We start from the raw sequence: 19,592 nt of genomic DNA, 5'->3' as shown, positions 1-19,592 counted from the left end.
GTTAGCAAATGTAAGTTGTTTTCATCTGGTTGCTTTCCCAGGTGAGGAGTTTGTGGCTCATCTTGATGTTGTGAAGTATGCAGGGGAGTACCACAGTGCTTCATGTTGGGTGTAGAGCTGCTTGCAGATGACTGCAGTAGCAGAATTTAAAACTTTGATACAAAAGTTGGTAGGAAAAGCCAAATGGAGGTTTGCACAGACACTGGCTGTGCTTGCTCGAACTTCCATTGAAAATGGACAGTTCAGCAGCAAATGATGATTAGTGCTGGATATGTACGCAGGAGTGCTCCACTACACTAACCAGACACAAAATATTTGGGATGATACGTGACGATGCAAGGCAAGAAGATGCACATAGAAAAGCTAACTTAAATGCAGTGTCACGCCGAAGTTGGTAGGTGTGGCATGCCTTAATATTTATAATAGCCATAAAGGGATTGGCTGGAAAAAGCAGTTTATAACTTCATGATGGAGTCCAAGCATGTTACATTATTGTGTTTAAGATGGTACCTGCAGTAAATGGTCATTTGGGAATTGCAAATTCATTAATTGGATAATACTGTTTTAATTAGTGAAAAGGAAATAGACCGATTTAGCAATGTGTCGTATATAGGAGTAAATCCTAATCCTAGTTACCATTCTAGTTGCAGGGCACTTAACTATCCAGTGAACCTGAAATGAAAGGTATCTGTTAATTACCATGCACCATGTTTTTAATAGGGCCATTAGCGCCTCTCTAACGGACTCCCTACAGATACAAGCAATGCATTCTTCAGTTCATCAGACAGCCGGTTGGATGAATTCTTAGGGAAGCATGAGGTGGGTGGGGTAATAGTTGACACTTGGCTCGCGGAACCCTACATAGAGTCTTGTCGCCTTAACAGAGGAAGGTGTATTCTAGTAGTCCTTTCTTTGAATATGATTGACTTTTATTGTCATTGGTGATGTTGACTTTTGATTTCCACAAACATTTGTTCACTGCCATTTCAGAGAAGGTGAATCTGTGAGCTGTGTGGATGCCACATTAGTTACAAATCGTGCAACACTGGAATTCTATCCAGTCCACCTGTGCCTTTTCTTACTTACATGCACATAAATAAGTATGTGCAGGTGTTCCTTATTAGTATGGGTGACCATGCTGCTAACTTCCAAACATCACTGTTCCTGTTTGATTGAAACTGTTGACTTGAAATATCACTATACTTTTTAAAATTCAGGCCTTTACTTTTCCCCATTACTTTTCATTTTCTGGGCTATGCCAAACCAGTTAGTAACCAAGAGAATTCTTGTTTTCTAGGTGTCCCTGAGCAACCAGATGTGCATATGTGTCACTGTGGGAAGGAGTGCATGTCCTACGCAGACTTCAAATCCCACCTGAACAGCCATGTCCAAAACCAAGAACCTGGACAGACACAAAATAGCAACCACACTGCGGGCCACTCCAAAGAGAGGAAATGGAAGTGTCCCATGTGCCAACGTGCCTTCTCTTCCCCTTCCAAAGTGAACGTTCACTTGATGGGCCACATGGGAATGAAGCCGTTCAAGTGCGAGTTCTGCAGCAAGGCCTTCAGTGACCCCAGCAACCTCCGCACACACCTGAGGATACACACAGGTACCTTGTGTCTCATAAAGACCTAATAATCTTTGAAACACACACGTGCATATATAGATTCCTAGAGTTGAGTTCTAGACCGCGTGGTCCCAGGAAATGAACATGTTACATATGCCTAAATCAGATTCTTCCACGGAATATTGGCCCTGTTTGCAATTTGGAAAGTGTGATTGAATTACCTGACGGGTGCAATTGTGATTTACCTGAAGGGTGCAACTGTTGCAATTGTGATCTATGTGCATGTGTTAACATTTTAGTTCTAGTTTCTTTATCATTTCAATCAAAATTGTGTGCACTGATTTGTATCTGTGTGTACTTTGCATGACGCATGCCAGTAGATTTCCACGCTACTAAGTGCAGTGCATTGGGCCATACAGCAAGGCCATTCCCCAACCCCCACCCCCCCCACTCCTCCGGAGCATGGCAGTACACCGTGCCAGTGTTCACAATTAAGAAACATTTGCTGGTAGACATGGAATCTTCCACCTGTGTTAATAGGATACAGATCATAATCATGGTACTGAAATTATTCTTCAGGTTACCGTCGAATGTTTGTGGCCCACACAATATATGCCGTAAACCCCATTCCCCCTTACTCTTTGGCAGACTGATAAGATGTGAGGGGAATGGGAGCCATGGTACTATACCCTTGCGGAATGGGTCTTTGTCTTACCTAGAAGAGGCTTGTTTGCTCACTGTCAACAAGTTGTATTACAATAATCTATTGCACAATGGATTGTTTATATATAGCAAAGCCTGTGTGGATACGCCTGCTTGAAACTATTGTTTTGGTTTCCTGGCACCCTTCATTTTGTGTAGATAATGCTGGAGGATTTTTTTAATGTCTAGGCTGTGGTATTAAGAATATGGATGTTATTAGGTTTTCCATATGGGCAGGTCAGCAACAGATGAGGTTTAGTGCTGGATATGTGCATGGCGATTCACTTAGACTGCTACATTACACTTCATTACACAAGCCGAGCACAAAGTATCTGGAATGCTACGTTATGGGTGCAAGGCAAGAAAAAACACTTTACAGGGAAAAGGATGTGCTAATCAGGCTGTTTTATTTAAAAATGAAAATAATATTTAGTCGCTAAGACTAATGCTTGTTTCTCATTACACATGTGGGTTGAAATGATGGAGACCAGCAATGTTGTTTTCCAGAAGTATTTGTACGTTGATCCCAAAGAGGAACTTAAAAAGGACAAATTAAGTAAAACTGTATGCTGTAATGGCAGCCAAGTTTCCATTGACCCAATAGAGGCTAAACCTGACAAATTATTCACTATTTCCTCAAAACTGTAGTGTCTTTTTGAAGAACGCTGGAACTCTTTTGGTTCCCACTGTACACCGTAAGACAGCACCATGAGCGCTGGAGAGATGAGTCGAAGGCAGGCTTAGAATTTTGAGTTCTGACTTAACACCCAGCAGAATAAAGATGTGTAAATTACTCTGTGTGTGGTGTGGTTATTGGCGAGTACCTGGGCTGGCTGGACGCTACGACAGGCAATAAGTTAGGAGATACTAAGCACGTACACAGAAGGCACTGTTACAGATAGTTTGCCGTGGTCCAGCAAACTGCTTGTGCATGCCATATGTGCCACAGTCGAAGTGCAGAATCGACGCTGGCACCGGTAGAGGCGCAGCGCCAGCCTGTGTAAAATGCTTAAAGAAAGCGGCATTGAACGTTTGTGTCATGGGCCAGGAACTGAATGAAATGGCCCCAAATAAAAGGCACTGCGCTATTATGCAAATGAATGCCATACGCTATACGGAGTATTAACGCTAAAGGCAGATTTAATCGGGTTACAAAAGCAGCGCAAAGCAATAGTCCTGTACAAATTAAACTGAAATTCATGTGCTATGAAGCAGAGATTAACAAGTGTTTGTGGAGGGGAGGAGCCTAGCGCTTGACCAAGATGGCCGCGTGAGCCTTGAGCTCCCGCGACCCTCGCGCCCTCCTGCAATTATCCTGTCCTAAATCCTGATTTTCATGCACGGAATCCTGCAGATGAGTCATAGCTGGGGCGATTGACGTTGTCCGGGCTAAGATCGCCCACCGGGGACCGAAGTTGTGCATGGCGGAAGACTGCGGCCTACCTCCGAAGGATGCCAGGGGCTTGCGTTGGCAGGATGCCCGGCCACTAATTGAACAACAACGGCCTTGGGAGGTGTGAACTGGCGGACGGGTGCCACTGCACTTTCACTTTCGCCTTCTCGCCCTTGGCTTGCTCTGGGTTGGGAGCGCTTCGTGCCGATCCCCTGTTCACTGGAAGACCTCCACTCGACCCTGACTGGCTGCTGAAGTCCTAATTGACCCTGTCTCCTCTGGCTGATTGAGGGACGTCTTTTTGCTACTGGCCGCCCAGCCGTTCGAGATGTCGACCAAATCGGAGGCAGACAAGCCGAAGTCTAAGGCTACCAGGCGGGGAGGCTATATCCAATCCAACAACATGGATCGCTATGCCCAGCAGAAGGGGTCGCCTGGAGGGTCGGGACAGTCGCTGGAAGCACAGAAGGCCGATTCATCCCCAGCCTCGGAGTTATCATTGCAGGATATCAAGGGGGCGATAGATGGGATGCAATCTTCGATTGGGCGACAGTTCGAGACCCTGGCGCACAAGGTGGACATGATTTTGGTGGATGTCAACTTGATTCGCGCGGACCTGGGCAAAACCAATGAGCGGGTCAAGTCCCTGGACCTCAAGGCTACTGGCCTCGCGGACGATGTCTCGGAACTCCAGGCTGAGGTTCGTAAGTTACGAACCGCGAATGACCTCTCCGCCCGCCGGCTCGAAGACTTTGAAGGTCGGGCCCGGCGCAACAATGTGCGCCTTATTGGGGTCCCGGAAACTTCGGATGAGCTCTCCGTGGATTTACTCGTCGAGGACTTGGTTGTGAATCATCTTGCGCCTAAGGGACTCGGCAGGTTCTTTGCGGTTGAGCGGGCTCACCGAGTGCCTGGTGGACGGCCTAAGGTGGGAGCCCCCCCGCGGCCGATTGTCGCCCGGATCTTTAATTTTCGGGATCGAGACGCTATCCTGCAAGCATCGAGGGTGACAGGCCCGGTGCCTTTTCAGAATGCCTCTGTGAGCTTTTATCCTGACTTCACCCAGATGGTGCAGAAACAGAGGCAGAGTTTCCTGGGGGTGAAGCGGCGGCTTAGGGAGATGGACCTGAAGTATGCCATGCTTTTCCCCGCCAGGCTACGTGTGGTGTATGAGGATCGGACTTTCTTCTTCGAATCACCGGACATGGCAGGGGACTGGTTGGATGCGCTCCCTCGGCGACAGCCCGGCCGGGACCGCGTGGATGGAGCGGAAGGCAACCGAGATGGACAAAAGTGATACCTCCGGTGTCGGTCTGTTTTGACTCAGCCTCGGACAGTGACTCGCACCCTACTGCAGTAATGGGAGGGCGGCGGGGGGAAGATAGGAGCTCTTTCCTCCCTTGGGGTACTTTTTGTAGATTTGTTTTCGATAGGGCGACAGGCACACTGCAAGTTGGGGGGGCTTTGTAAGCTGACGCAGGGGTGCAGGGAGGGGGGGGGGGATTCGGGATGTTGGGGTTGTTGTTGGGGGGGGGGGGGGGTTTCTTGCAAGGCGTAGCAACTGTTGTCATTATTGTCCGATCGTGGTTCTCCGGGGGGGGGTGGAGGTCTCTTTGTGTTTGGGGATGGGGGATAGGGGCTTAAACATAATTAGCTGGAATGTTAATGGCTTAGGGGATCGTATTAAACGGGGGATAGTCCTGCAATTCTTGAAACGGACCTCGCCAGATGTGGTCCTCCTGCAAGAGACCCACCTTATAGGGAACACATGTTATGCACTCAACAGAAAGGGTTATAAATTCATTGCTCATTCGGGGTTCTCCTCGGGCTCCAGGGGTGCGGGCATACTTGTTAGAGCTTCCCTACCATTTGAGGTTGACTCCACCATCGCTGACGACAGGGGGCGATTTGTGGCTGTGGCGGGGAGGTGGGAGGGTAGAACGTTGGTATTGGTTTCTGTTTATGTCCCCCCTGCCCTGCAGGCCTCCACGTTTGCTGATCTGGGCAAGGCCTTGTTGGAACTCCCCGAAGGGCTCCTAATAGTGGGAGGAGACTTCAATGCGGTTGGATCTGGAATGCTCGATAGGTACCCACCCAGGGACACCGGGGGTGCTCAGAAGTGGCTTCCCGACTTTATAGATACTTTTGGTCTGGTAGACTGTTGGAGGCTACGGCACCCCACTCAGAGCCAATATACCTTTTATTCCGGGGCCCACGTGAGTCTCTCTCGGATTGATTACTTGCTCACTCTGGCTGCGCACGCCTCATTGGTGTCTGAGGCTAGGCACATGGCGCGGGGCATATCTGATCATTCGCCGGTGTGGGCCCGTCTGGATGTTGGCCGGGTGGTGGGGGGCAGGGTGGCTCCCATTAACCCCTGGTACTTTCGTGACCCCAAGCTGCGCAGTGCGTTGCTGAAGACTGTTGATCACTATTTTCAAGATAATCAGGGTTCAGTTGCATCTGCGGTGTCCTTGTGGGAAGCTTTTAAGACTGTATTGAGAGGGGAGGCCCTTTCCTTGGTAGTGGCCGCCAAGCGGCGGAGGGACGCCGAGGTGACGCAAGTAGAGGACGAGATAGCGGCTTTAGAAGTGGCCTTGGAAGAGGATGTTGCACCGGCCACACTGCATAATTTGAGCTTGAAGCAATTGGAATATAGGGATCTGGTGACGGACGCTGCCAAGACCCTCAATAGGGAGCAGCAGGGTCGATTGTACGATGTTGGTGATAAGGCCGGGAAATTGCTGGCGTGGTTGGACAAAAAAGAGCGTGTTAATCGAGTGGTGCCGGAGTTGTCGATGGATGGGGGAGAGGTCGTCACTGACCCCGACGGTATAGTTCAGTGTTTCTCGGACTATTTTCGTACGGTATACACCTCGGTTTCGGATAGGCCGACTGAGGACTCGTGTGACCTCCTGCGCGATATCGCTCTGCCCTGCCTTTCTGCCATCGATAGGGATGACCTCGATGGAGACATAACTGTAGACGAAGTGGCGTGTGCTATCCGTGCGTTGCGCTCCGGTAAGGCCTCGGGCCCAAATGGTTTACCGATTGAGCTGTATAAGCTTCGTCCGAATAAGTTGGCTCCTCACCTGCGCGCCATGTTCGTGGAGGCGCGGGTGACTGGGTTTCTTCCGCTCGATCAACGGCTGGTGACGATTGTGGTAATACATAAAGACGGTAAGCCCCGGGACAAGTGTGGCTCCTATCGGCCGATATCACTTCTCAATGCCGAGCCGAAAATCCTTGCTAAGATCCTTGCTAACCGCCTGGTCCGGGTACTGGGCGACTTGATCCACCCGGATCAGTCGGGCTTTATCCCGCACCGTAACACTGCACTGAATCTTAGACGCCTTCATGGAGTGATTGCTAGGACGGGCACAATACGGGAGCCGGCTATTGTGGCGTCCCTCGATGCCACGATGGCCTTCGATACGGTGGAGTGGGCATACCTGTGGGCTGTGCTAGCCAAGTTCGGCTTTGGGCCTGGATTTGTAGGCTGGGTGAGGTTGCTCTATGAGGGGCCTCTTGCTAGCGTCGTGGTGAACGGGCGGGCGTCGACACCGTTCGAGCTCGGGAGAGGCACCCGGCAGGGCTGTCGCCGTTGTTGTTCGCCCTTGCGCCGTTGGCGGCGTGGATACGATGGCACCCGGATATACGTGGGCTTCGTTGGTCGCCAGACCACGAAGACCGTATTTCACTCTACGCCGACGATATTCTGCTATACCTCGCCTCGCCCAAGAAATCTCTGATAGTGGTTTGTGACGTCTTGACTTCTTTCGGTAGGAACTCTGGCCTTGTCATCAATTGGGGGAAGTCATACTTGTATGTCCTGTGTGGGGATGTCCCGCCTGTCCCGCGCAACTGTTCGATCCAGATAGCCCGGCAGGGCTTTTTGTATTTGGGGATCTATATTTCCACCGACCCCATTTTACGATACGAGAAGAACTTGCTCTCTCCCTTGGCACGTCTGCGACGGGACGTGGCGGGCTGGCGGCGGTTGCCGCTTTCCCCCCTTGGCCGTGCCGCCCTGTTTAAAATGATGTCTCTTCCCCGTTTCCTCTATGCCCTGCAGAATACCCTTGACTTGGTCCCGGACAGTTATTTCCGTGAGGTCGAAAGCCACCAGCGCGCGCTATTGTGGGAAGGGCGTCCGCGCATAGCGATTGCTAAGTTGACGCTTCCGTGGTATGACGGGGGTATCGCGCTTCCAGACATTCGACGTTATTATTGGGCCACTCAGTTGAGCGCGATTAACCATGGTGTATATGGTCCGGCGCTGAGCCCCGGCTACGCCATGGACCGATGGTTGCTTCGTGGGGGTAATTACCACAGAGCGTTGTACTCGAAGTCGTCGGACTTAACCCTTACCGGGCCCACCAGGGTGGCCGTGCATGTATGGAAGGTGGCGACGGATTCACTGGGCTGGAAGGGTAAGCTTACCCTTGCCACCCCTCTGTTTGACTCCGATATTCTGGGAAAGCTTTGGCATACAAAAGGGTTTGAGAAATGGGACTTGATCGGTATATCCAGGGTTGGAGACCTTTTGGTTAAGGGTAGGGTAAAGTCATTCGAGGAGCTGCAGAAGGAATATGAGTTAGGGAGTACGGAGTTCTTCCGATACGCTCAAGTGTGCCACGCCTTGCGGTCAGTCCTCGTAGAGGGGGAGAAGGTGCCCGAGTCCTCTCCGTTAGAGGACCGGATCCTGGATGGCCATATGCCAGAGAGTACGATCTCGCTCATTTATAAGAAACTAATTAATGTTCGGGCGGATCTTCTTCTAGGGCTGCGCGATCAATGGACCAGGGACGGCCTCGAACTAGATGATGAGGATTGGCAGTATGCAGTTTCTTCTCCCAAAGAGGTTGCGATCCCCGCGCGCCTGCGGCTGGTGCAGCTTAAAATACTTCATAGGATCTACGTGACAGGGCCCAGGCTGGTCCATATGGGTTTCTCTGAGGAGGGCTTATGTAAGAGAGGCTGTGGTATGGTGGGCACCTTCCTACATATTATTTGGGAATGCGGTGCGATTATGGAGTTTTGGAAGCGAATCCATGCTGTGATGGGGGAGGTGACGGGCATCGTCATGCAGCCGGAGGTGCGGTGCTGTCTCCTGAATGTTTGGGGTCCTACTGACCACGACGCAGCACAGACTCAGTGGGTGACCCTAGGGAATATGGTAGCCAAGCGCGACATCGCTCGCCTGTGGGGCTCTCCTAGGCCTCCTACATTGACAGCGTGGATGGAAAACATGGATTGGAGCATGTTTAGGGAGAAGACCGTGTACTGTGCTCGAGGGCGCCCTCGGAAATGGCACTCTGTATGGGGGCGATGGAACCAGTACAGAGGGGGCATAAGCCTGCCCCCAGACCCGGACCCGCCTGAGGAGCAGCTCTCCCCTTAGCTTTCTTTCCGGCTTTGTACTCCTCGCTGGTATGTGTTTGTCTTCTTGAGTCTCTGACTTCCCCTCCTTTCCCCTTATCATAGACCTGTGTCTGATGGACGAAATGGGGCTCGCGCCCCCGATGGGAACCCCTTTTTGTGCTTTCAGTACTTATCGCCTTGCTTATGTTCAGGTTTGGGTTTGTGTTTATTTAAAATAGAACCTTTGATTCTCCTGTCTGTGTAATGTGGACACTCGCAGGTATTGTGTTTCTAAAGCTGCCGTACCTCCGGGTTGTCGGCTGAATAGCTGTGTCACTGATTTTAAAGAATAAAGGTTTTTTAAAAAAAAAATAAAAAAAAACAAGTGTTTGTGAAGAAACATTTAAGCACAAAGCTGACCAACGTTATCTGCTTTCATGGACTTGTAGTGTACAAATATGTATCTGCTTACCAAAACTATTACCGAATCATTGTTCCACAACGTGCTGCACAGCGACCCCAAAAGGATGCTCAAAGTGGTTGTGTTTGACCAAAGTTGCTGCGTAGGGGCCCAGAACAACTCCCTATTCATCATTCAATAAAGAGCTCCGATGGAGAGCCAGGGCAAGATCCAAGCTCCAGAAGTCCACAAGAAGCTTCTGAGACCACTACTGCCCAACAATGTATAAACGTCTACTCCATAAACCGCCATCTGCATTTGATACTGTCCAAAAAACACAATATTGGCAACTGATGGACTGCATTGATAGACTTTTGAAGATTTCATATATGCAAGAGATGAAAAAGATTATAAAAGGATTATAAAGTACCTGAGGAACATGGCTGTTGAAGGAGTGAAAGAAGCCATGAAAAAATACCCCTAGAAGGTGAAGTGATGTATGAACAAATCAAAACAGCCTTGAATGTCAAGTTTAATCCAGTGCCAAATGGATTCTGAAAGATACATATTCAGTCAAGAAAGCCATAAATATGGTGAAACCATAGATGAGTTTGTTGAGTTACTGGATGTTCTAGTGAAGCACTGTAAATTCAATACATTTAATGATAAGGAAGCTACCTGCCTTAGTGTAATCGATGGATGTCTGTCTGATTCCTCTCGACAACGAATGTTGAAGGAAATTCTGAGCTTAGAACAAGTCCTCAAAGTTGGTCGTGCTGAAGACTGTGTTGATCATCATGCGACTGACATAGAAGCCGGAGGAGCCCAAAGTTCATAAGTCATGAGCATGAAAAGTAAGCAAAGGTACAAGGCAGAGGACACAAGGCGATGTCTTCACAGAACATGGAAAGTATTACAGATGTGAACTGTCATTTCCACACGAAGGTAAATGTCCTGCCATTGGACAGATATGCATCGGCTGTGGTAAAGCAAAATATTTTGTGGTGCCTTGCAGGTAGAAGAGAAAAGTAAGTGCTTCGCAGCTTGAAGACAAAATGGCCGACCTAAAGCTACCTCAGCGATATTCGATGCCCTCCCACAAGGCCAAGCAATCACACCACCTGAAGTAAATCGACACCAAATGAAGTTGATCGCTGTCTAAATCATCGAAAAGAGTTCCTCAGCATCAGTTTCCAGTGAAAGTGACAATTGTACATTGTCGATGTTTACTTCAAAAAGGCATGCACATGTAGGACTAGTCGAATGTGAGGAAAAATCCAAAGTAAAGAAAAATAGAGACAAAAAGCAACAAAAACATTGTCCGAAGTTCACTCTAAAGATAAATGGGTGTTTGATACTTTTCATAATTGACAGCGGTGCATCAATAAATATCATACCTGAGGAGTATCAAGAAATGTTTCTGTTACCACAATTTACGAAGTCAAACATTAAAGTATACGCATGGGCTTCTTCAGCGCCCTTAAAGATTCACGGTTCCTTTGTAGCCACATATCATAAGTAAACTGGTACAGGCACCTATTCATATACTCCAGGAAAAGTTTCAATTGTTTGTTTGCTGAGTTTCAACACTGCTGCTGATATGGGACTGATATCAGTGAACTACAATATGAATTCTCATTATGAAGTTGTAAGTCCATTTCCTTAATTATTTCATGGGTTAGGAAAACTCAAAACAATGAAAGTAAAGTTGTATATAAATGAGGGTGTTCGTCCTGTTGCTCAAATACACAGATGAATTGCATTTCACTTGCAAGAAGCTGTTGAAAAGGAAATTAATTTGTTGCTTAAACAGGAGATCATTGAACGCTCCACTGATCCAACACCATAGGTTTCTCCCACTGTAGCAGTGCCTAAAAGAGACGGTGAAAGAGTTGTACACATATGCATTGGCATGCACCAAACCAACAAGGCAATTGAGCGGGATCCTGGTTCACACATTGCTTGAATGGTAACTCAATTGAATGGTGCAAAGTTATTCTCTCGACTTGAATAAAGTAAATCGCCAATTGGAACTTGAAGAAAAATCCAGGTACATTGTAACCTTTTCTATGCATATTGATCTGTTTTGCTAAAAGCGATTGAGTTTTGGTGTATCCTGTGATGCAGAACTCTTTTAATGAGTCTTTCCACGTATCATACAGCCCTGTAGTAAATACATTTAACTATAGTAATGCGCCCTTATGATGCTGGAGTACAGAGATTTAGCGACCAAAGCAGCAAAGGCTAGGCACCAGGCCACGCAACGCAAACTATATGAAGTGGGTGACAAGGCCAGGAAGCTATTGGCCTGGCTAGATATACGCAAACGCTCAAGTAGATGGTCCACTACCAAAAGTGCAGGCACAGGGCCGGTTTTAGAGGGCCCACAAGACATCGCCAAAGCCTTCGCTACCCACCATTCACTTCTCTATACTCTCGCGTCCACGGCCACGATAGATGGTGCTAGAGAATTGTTGTCGGACCTGTCCATCCCCAACCACATCCCTGAAGTTTGGCACAAACAGAGGGTGATCTTACTGACGAAGAAGTAGCCCAAGAGATTCGCAACATCCAGTCGGGTAAAGCTATGGGCCCAATTGGACTCCCGATAGAATTTTACAAGCTGGCAACTTCTTGGGTGGCCCCTTTCTTGAGGAATGTGTTTGGAGAGCCATCAGAAGGGGATGCTTCCCGAAGAAAAATGGTTGGCCTCCATAATAGTCATTCATAAAGAGGGCAAATCATCTGATAAATGCACATGCTATCGCCCCATCTCACTGCTTAATGTAGAATTCACAATCCTAGCCAAATTACTTGTGTCCCAATTGATACAAATCATCCCTAAACTGCTCCACCCGGACCAATCCGGATTTATGCCTAGGCACAATACGAAACTTAATCTGCGTCAACTCTAGGAAGTGCTTGGGCAGGTAGACGCTATACTGAAAGAGGATGGGTTTTGTCTCTCGATGCTCGCAAGGCCTTCGAGATGGTCAAATGGCCATACCTATTCGCAGTACTTGAGAGAATTGGCTTCGGGCCCAAGTTCCTGGCATGGCTGCAGCTCTTCTATGTGAAACCCCTGGCACAGGTAGTGGTAATATATTTCCCCTCCGACATGGAGCAAGGCATGGTTGCCCCTCTCGTTACTCTTTGCCTTAATTTTTTAGTCCCTGGCAACCTCGGTTCAGGGAGACCCACTGATAAGTGGCCTACATTGGACAGAAGTATGGGAAGATAGAATACCCCTGTACGTGGATGATGTACTTCTATATGTTGCAGAACCGCGCTCCTCTATTAATAGAATATTCAATATATTCACAAATTTTGAGAAGTATTCAGGATACTCAATTGGTCCAAATCTACGATCCATGTCCTGCGTGGCCCTGCTCCAACCTTTAACGCCGTAATGTGTGGTGGAGGTTGCGACGGATGGTTTCTGATATCTTGGTATATTTGTCATTACAAACCCAGACCTTTTCTATACTCCCAATCTCCAGGCCCCACTGACAAGATTACGAGGAGATGTTCAATGTTCGCCATTGGAGATCACTGCCGCTCTCCTTACTGGGACAGGCAGCATTATTTAAAATTATGGCGCTTCCCCGGATGAGTTGAAGGCAAGCTTAGAATGTTTAGTTCTTACTTGCATGCATGGGAATAAAGATGTGTAAATTACTCTCCGTTTGTGGTGTTGTTATTGATGAGTACCTGGACTGGCAGGACGCCACAAAAGCCTTCTAGTCACCTTTCAGTCATTTTTAGTAAGAGTACCTACACTGGTGATTGACTAACAGTAGACCATGAATTTTTATTAAACATGTCTGTTTAGTGATTTCAAAATGTTGCCACTGCTGCTCTATTGTCAGATTTCATCTTATCCATATATCTGGGATTAGTTTTCTAAATTTGATTACTGACTAACTTAAAGCAGCAGTTATTATCCAGGAGATAGCACCACGAGGACCTTGTCAGAAGTGCTGGTTATAAAGCTGGATTTGTGTCATTTAGTGCCAACGTCACTTATGCAGTCCAAGTTTAATCCCCCCCCCCTCCCCCCATTTCTTCATTCTCATGATCCAACGTCCATTTCTATAGGTCAATCTGTCAAGGTGGACTATTACATATGTTGCAAAACCGAGTTCAGCAGATACAGAGCAAGTTGATTGCTCATTAGGTTCCATTCACCTTACTGAAGCTTTAATTAATCTTACTCTTTGTAAGAAATTGGGTTATTAGTTGTGAAGGATGTGATTCCTTCACAAGTAATAGATCTGCTTACTGGGAACCAAGTACCCTATTGGTACACCTGGATTTCTCACGATAGTGAAGCAGAACAGTCCAGGGCCTACCCTGGGGAGGTGATGTAGGCTGGTAATCCCAGTTCAAGGGCATACATCGGCAACACTTAATAAAGTTTTGGCAAGTGCTTCTTTTAAGAAGGAAAAGTACTTTTATTACACACACCCATGTGTTAGATCTGGGGGTCTCTAGTTGGCAGAGGTATACACCTTAGACCAAATAGGGACCCTTGCTTCTAGTCAGGGTACAAGGACACACACGGTAGATAACCCCTGCTCACCCTCTAGGTAGCTTGGCTCGAGCAGACAGGCTTATCCCCAAGGCAATGTGTAAGGTATTTGCACGTAGACACCACAATGATCCCCCCTCCGCACACCACAAACTTAGACCACACAGGTGAGTTATATCAAAAATAATATATCTTTATCTAGTTTCCGCAGTTGAAATCAAGCATCACAGGTTTACACTATATTCGCTTTCTTGGTTGGTCGGGATCTCAAGATGATAGTCTCTAGTCTCTTGCATGATTCGATACTCACTGAGAATGAATCAGTTCGTAGGCTCTTGTTGTTTAGGCAGCTACGTTGCTCCGACGGTGTCACTGCGCTCGTTGTACAAAGCGCTCCTCTGGCTGTTCGGTGCAAGGTTTCCACAACTCCCTCGACGAGCCCTCAGTGACGATGTTGACGTCACCGGAGTCAGCCACTCACAGCGCGGCTTCGTAGAGCAGGGAAGTACGACTCTCTATCTGCGTCAGGCCTCCGGGTCGCGGCAAGGCACGTGCCGATGAGCACGTCTGTCTTCTTGAGGCGGCAACCGGTGTCAGGCCCGGATCAGCGCGGTACTCTCCAGCAAGGCAGAGATCAGCCAGCCCACTTCACCGGCAGATGTTGAGAAGCTTGGTAGAACAGCCCACGGTCCCTGCAGCACACAGCAGCGCAGGGGGGACACCGCAGAGTCTTGGGTTCGGGGCAACCTTTCTATCCCTGGTTTGCGAAACAGGAGGCCAGCTCTTCTCAGGCCCTTGGAGATTCGGTTTAAGACACAGCACACAGCAAAGTCTTGTTTGGTCAAGTGGGTAGAGTCAGCACACAGCAAGACCCCTTCTCCTCCTCAGCTTCAGTTGTACAGCAGAACAGGTCAGCCCTTGGAGCACACAGCAAGGCAATCTTCCTTTTAGTTCTTCAGCGGTCCGTCTTTCAGCAGAGGTTCCTCTTGATGGTAGAATCTAAAAATCTGTTGTCAGGGGTCCTTTACTTATACCCCTAAAAGTCTTTGAAGTCTTTGTGCAAGTGGGTCCTGAGCCCGGTCTGATCCAGTTCTGGGTGTTGCTGAAGCACTTTGTTTTCCTGGCTTCTACTTTCTTTTCAGAGTGAGGGGCAGAGTCATCAGCCGCCCAGCAGGAGGTGGAGCCAGCACCGTGGCAGGCAGGCACAGCCCTATTCACTCCCAGGTGCTATCTCCTCCCTCCACTCTCCTTGCAAATGTCACCATTCAGCAGAGGGCTGACTCAGCCAACCTCCCGGGGGATCCCCAGCCCCAGTCACTCTCAAGCCAGACAGTCAATCCACAAGCATGCCCAGGCACACGGAAGGGTCAGACAAGAGAACAGCTACTCTCTAAAAAGTACTATTCTCCAACTCAGGATTTAAAAACAACCTCTCCTAAAAGATGTGTTATTAAATGCTGAGCTCAGGGATATCAAACACTCATGTCTTATCTTGTTCCTATGAGAAGATAGGCGGATAGCCATTGGCACCAGCCTCCCCCATGTTAGCCTATGGAGCAAGATAACCTTGCAGCAGTGAACACACAAAATGGCCGTTGTTCACTACCAGAACATGTTACCTGCACTAGTACATGCTCTACTTTTTACATACACTGCACCCTGCCCAGGGGGGTACCTTGGGCCTTCCATAGGGATGACTGACGTGTATAAAAAGGGAAGGGTTAGGCCTGGTCAGTGTGGACACTGGCCAGGGGGACATGGCAGTCCGGGGACTGCAGGCAGGCCTGCGGTGGCAGGCCTGAGACACCATTCTAGGGCTACACAGGTGGGTGGCGCAATCAGCGCTGCAGACCCACTAGTAGCATCTGTCATCACCAGCCCTGGCACACACAGTGCACTTTACTAGGGACTTCATGGTGATACAGATATGCCAATCAGGTATATCCAATCAATATGATATTTTACACAGGGAGCACTTACACTCTGGCACTGATTAGCAGTGGCAGAGTGTCCAAAGCATCTAAACCAGCAAAAACGAAATCCAGCACAGCATCAAAAATCCAGGTAGTAGAGGCAAAAGATAGGGAAAAACCCACGCCAAGGATGTCGGGTCTAACACCATGCTACTAAATACTACACGTTAAATTACAAATATATAACTGCGGTAGAGTTAAATACATTTCGTGACACCCTGATATAACATTATACCCCTAGTGGATCCGGAACCCCAAAATCAAAATACCCCCTCCTATACCAGAAGCAACATCACAATATAAGGGAGTGTTGTCATAAATAAGGCAGGCTTATTGGCTTTGTCAACGTGTGACCATTTTAATAGATTCAACCACGTCATGTCTAATCATTATAACACCCTTTAAATCAATGATACCAATAGTCATAGTCATTAACTTGCTACAGGCCACATAATATAGCCAAAGGACCAACCACGAGGGGTCTCTGCAATCTAGAGCTGAAGAGCAAAAAACTCCAGCTCTGAGAGTGCTTTAAGATAACATTAAACCTTTCCTCTGGTGCATAAGTATAATGCTCCCTAATTCTGGCAAGGATGTGGCAGTCAGGTCTGATGCACTTCCTGCAGCTCCACACATTATTTTTTAAATACATTGGTGGTACCCCTGCCCAGTTTGGGGCCACCTCAAATACCAGAAAATATGTAAATGGAGCCCATGCAGAGGATTATGGGTCGCTCCTCACCCAGCAAAAATGAATCTCTAAAGAGCAGCTTCTGTAGGCATGAAGCACATAGTACAGCTTTGTGCTACAATTTTTCCTTCAGGGATGACCGAATCCCACCAGGAGCAGCCCCATGCCTTTTGGTTTTGTGGTGCTTTATTTATTCTTCTAAAACAAAATTAACAGGACAGCATAGGGAACTCTCTTCTGCGCCACTGGGATGGTCTGCTTTAGCAGGCAGGGAGAACAGGATCACTCTGCCCTTCCTTTCCCCTCCCCTCCCACAGCGCACAGGGCGTACCTCCTTGGGGCCCCTGGCCTCCCCAGTAGCATAGGGAATATCTCAGCTTCCTTGTCCAGGGATGATGGGGTCCCTATGACACATACAACTGCTTTGCGCCCCGGGACATGGGTTCACCCGGGGCAAGGGGACACGCATGCCCCCTCTCAACTAAAAATGAGAATGATCACTGTGCCAATTGCTGGTCCTTGGCCCACCCCAGCGCTATTTTAAAGGAGTCTGGTGGAGAGCCACATATTCAAAGTGGCGTATCTCTGGCCCTTTTGGGTCAATTTTTCATAATTTCTGGCTCGTTTTGCTGCTTCGGGTGGCCAGGCCTGGGTTCTAGGAGCATTTTCAACAGCCTTCTAGCCTCTAAAGGCGTGCATTCTGCGAGGGAACCGGATTACCTGCGTTCTGGTGCTCCTTTCCTGCTGATTGAGGGTATCTTGCGCTGCCCCTTTGCAACCAGCCAGCAGAACCACCCTCCTGCCTGCACTCCACAGGTCCCTGAGCCTCCTAGCTGTCTTGCTGAGAACCTTTGGGGGGCATTGGAGTCTAGGTCTTTTCCATAGCATTCAGTGTCCCCCAACGGGTGATTTCCGCCAGCTGGTCCTCTGGGAGCATAATGTACAGCACAACTGGCACTGGAGAGACCCATCTTAGTCCTGGGGGGTCTCCTGGAGTCAAAGTCCTTAGACCATCTTTGCAGTGTATCCAGTGGCTTTACAGCAGGGTATTCTTTCTGCCATTGTCGCCTTCTAGGTCTCCAGAGTCTCCTCAACTGTCTCTCCCTTGTGCAAGGATTTCTAAGTAGAGGTGTAACGTTTTAGGGGCCAGATACCTCTGGCCATTGGGGTAGGGCCACATCAACCCTCTACGCCTGTCCCAACCCTCCTGTACTGCGCTGGGATAATCCGAAATGGTTGTTTTCAATGGGAGTTGCCAGTTTTGGATTTTGGCTGCAGGCTTGGTCCAGGAAGACTTCCAGGAGGAACCAACAGCTAGGCAGGTAAGTTGGAGGGCTTGGGACGTAGGTGCAGCTCAGGTTCTCTTCGGTGCAGTGTGGCTGGATGCAGGGGTGTTTTGAGGTCGGATTTCACCTTACCGGCCAACTTGCGGTTGGGGCCTGGGGGTCTTCGTGTAGAGGCTGCAGGTGAAGTCAGGGAGTTCTGGAGGGGTCAACCCACGTTGGACTCGGATTCTGGAGCTCTGGGGAACCTCGCTGGGACCAGTGGGCCACCTGGATTCGGGCCGTACGCAACGGGTACAGTGGTGTTTCCAGGCGTCTGGTTTCTTTGTCCTCAGCAGGCTCAGAGTCTGTGTTGGGAGTTTCTTTTGAACAGAACTGCTGTTCACAGGAGATCCGGTTTTTGTTGAAGGCAGTTAGTCCTCCCAGGGGTTCTGGAGGTCGCTGGCTGCAGGACAAGGTGACTTTTGGCGCAGGATCTCTGGATACTGCAGATGGGCCGGTAGGGCTCGGGACAAGTTAGTTCTTCTCTGCAGTCTCCTTTGCTGGGCGTTTTCTTTCGTCCTTCTTCTTCGTTGGTTGCAGGAATCTGTTTTCTTGGTTCAGGGCTGCCCCCTACATACTGTATTTAGAGGGCGTTTTAGGGGTCTTTGGTTCAGTAGCCAATGGGCAGCCTGCAATGGCAGTGTGTATGTGTAAAGGTACAGGGCCTGTAAGGGTGGCACAATAAGTGCTGCAGCCTTAGAGTCCTTCCCTGGCCACAGTGCCCTTGGTACCCATGTTACCTTTTACAAGGGACTGACGTGGCCGGGAGGTGCCAATTGGGGGGTAGAATCCGCTGTGGAAATCGACAGATTGGCTGATTCAGATTTTAGAAGGGAACGCGGCAGGTTGCAGATGAGCACCTAAATACATGACTAAACTGTCACGACCTTATTGACACAACAGAACGTGTGATCATCGTGAGATTCGTAGCCCTGATGATGTTCGCATAGGAAAAAACGCGTTGGCTGGATTGATTTGATTTATGTTTGCTGGATGAAATAATGGATTGAAAAATAAACCAAGAATTGAAAATCCAACAAAAAAGACTCCCTAAGGACTTTCCTTGCGTGGTAAATTAATAATGGACAATTAATGAGCATCTTGCTTTTGAAGGACTAATGAATTGTATGCTCCTTTTGTATATGTTGTAGTTTTGTTGTAAGTGGCACAGTGGCGGTGGGACCACAGAAAGTAGAGCTTGATAGGAGCAGAGTGACACAATTCCTGGATAACACACTAATGTGCACTTTGCTTACTGCCCTCACCGCTAGCGAGTTGTTTAATTGTCTTTTAGTTTCTGTATAGCAAGTTTGGATGCACTTAAGGATCCATCTTGAATTTCCTGTATTTGAAATAGCCTTTCCGGTACGCGGAGGTGTAATGCCAATAAAAAATTGCTATCTTTCTGAATGGTTTAGTTATGTCAATATAATACATTAGGGCTCTTTTGACATCTGTGTGTAATGATCTCTCAGCAACTGAATCTGGTTGCTGGAAAAACAGAGGTAATTCGATGGATTGATTAATATGAAAATCGGAAACTACTTTTGGAAGGAATTTAGGGTTTGTTCTGAGTACCACTATGTCTATATGTAGTTGGAAGAAAGGTGTTCATGCCTCAATTTCACTAACCCTTCTAAGTG

The 19,592-nt window shown here is 48.3% G+C and overlaps 1 protein-coding gene across 4 annotated transcripts in view; it reads left to right on the top strand.

The window, feature by feature from the left end:
- The window catches only part of PRDM4 (PR/SET domain 4), a 177,789-nt gene that overhangs the window by 120,279 nt on the left and 37,918 nt on the right, over positions 1 to 19,592 (top strand). For all 4 annotated transcript variants that reach the window (XM_085651955.1, XM_085651953.1, XM_085651954.1 and 1 more), the window contains one exon: positions 1,298 to 1,612. In XM_085651955.1, the coding sequence (XP_085508081.1) occupies positions 1,298 to 1,612 (315 nt within the window). The remainder of the gene's footprint in view (positions 1 to 1,297; positions 1,613 to 19,592) is intronic.

Source organism: Triturus cristatus, chromosome 4_1, assembly GCF_964204655.1.
Source record: "Triturus cristatus chromosome 4_1, aTriCri1.1, whole genome shotgun sequence".
Lineage (NCBI taxonomy): Eukaryota > Metazoa > Chordata > Amphibia > Caudata > Salamandridae > Triturus > Triturus cristatus.
Note: the sequence above shows the minus strand (reverse complement) of the source record. Positions and strands in the feature narration are given on the sequence as shown.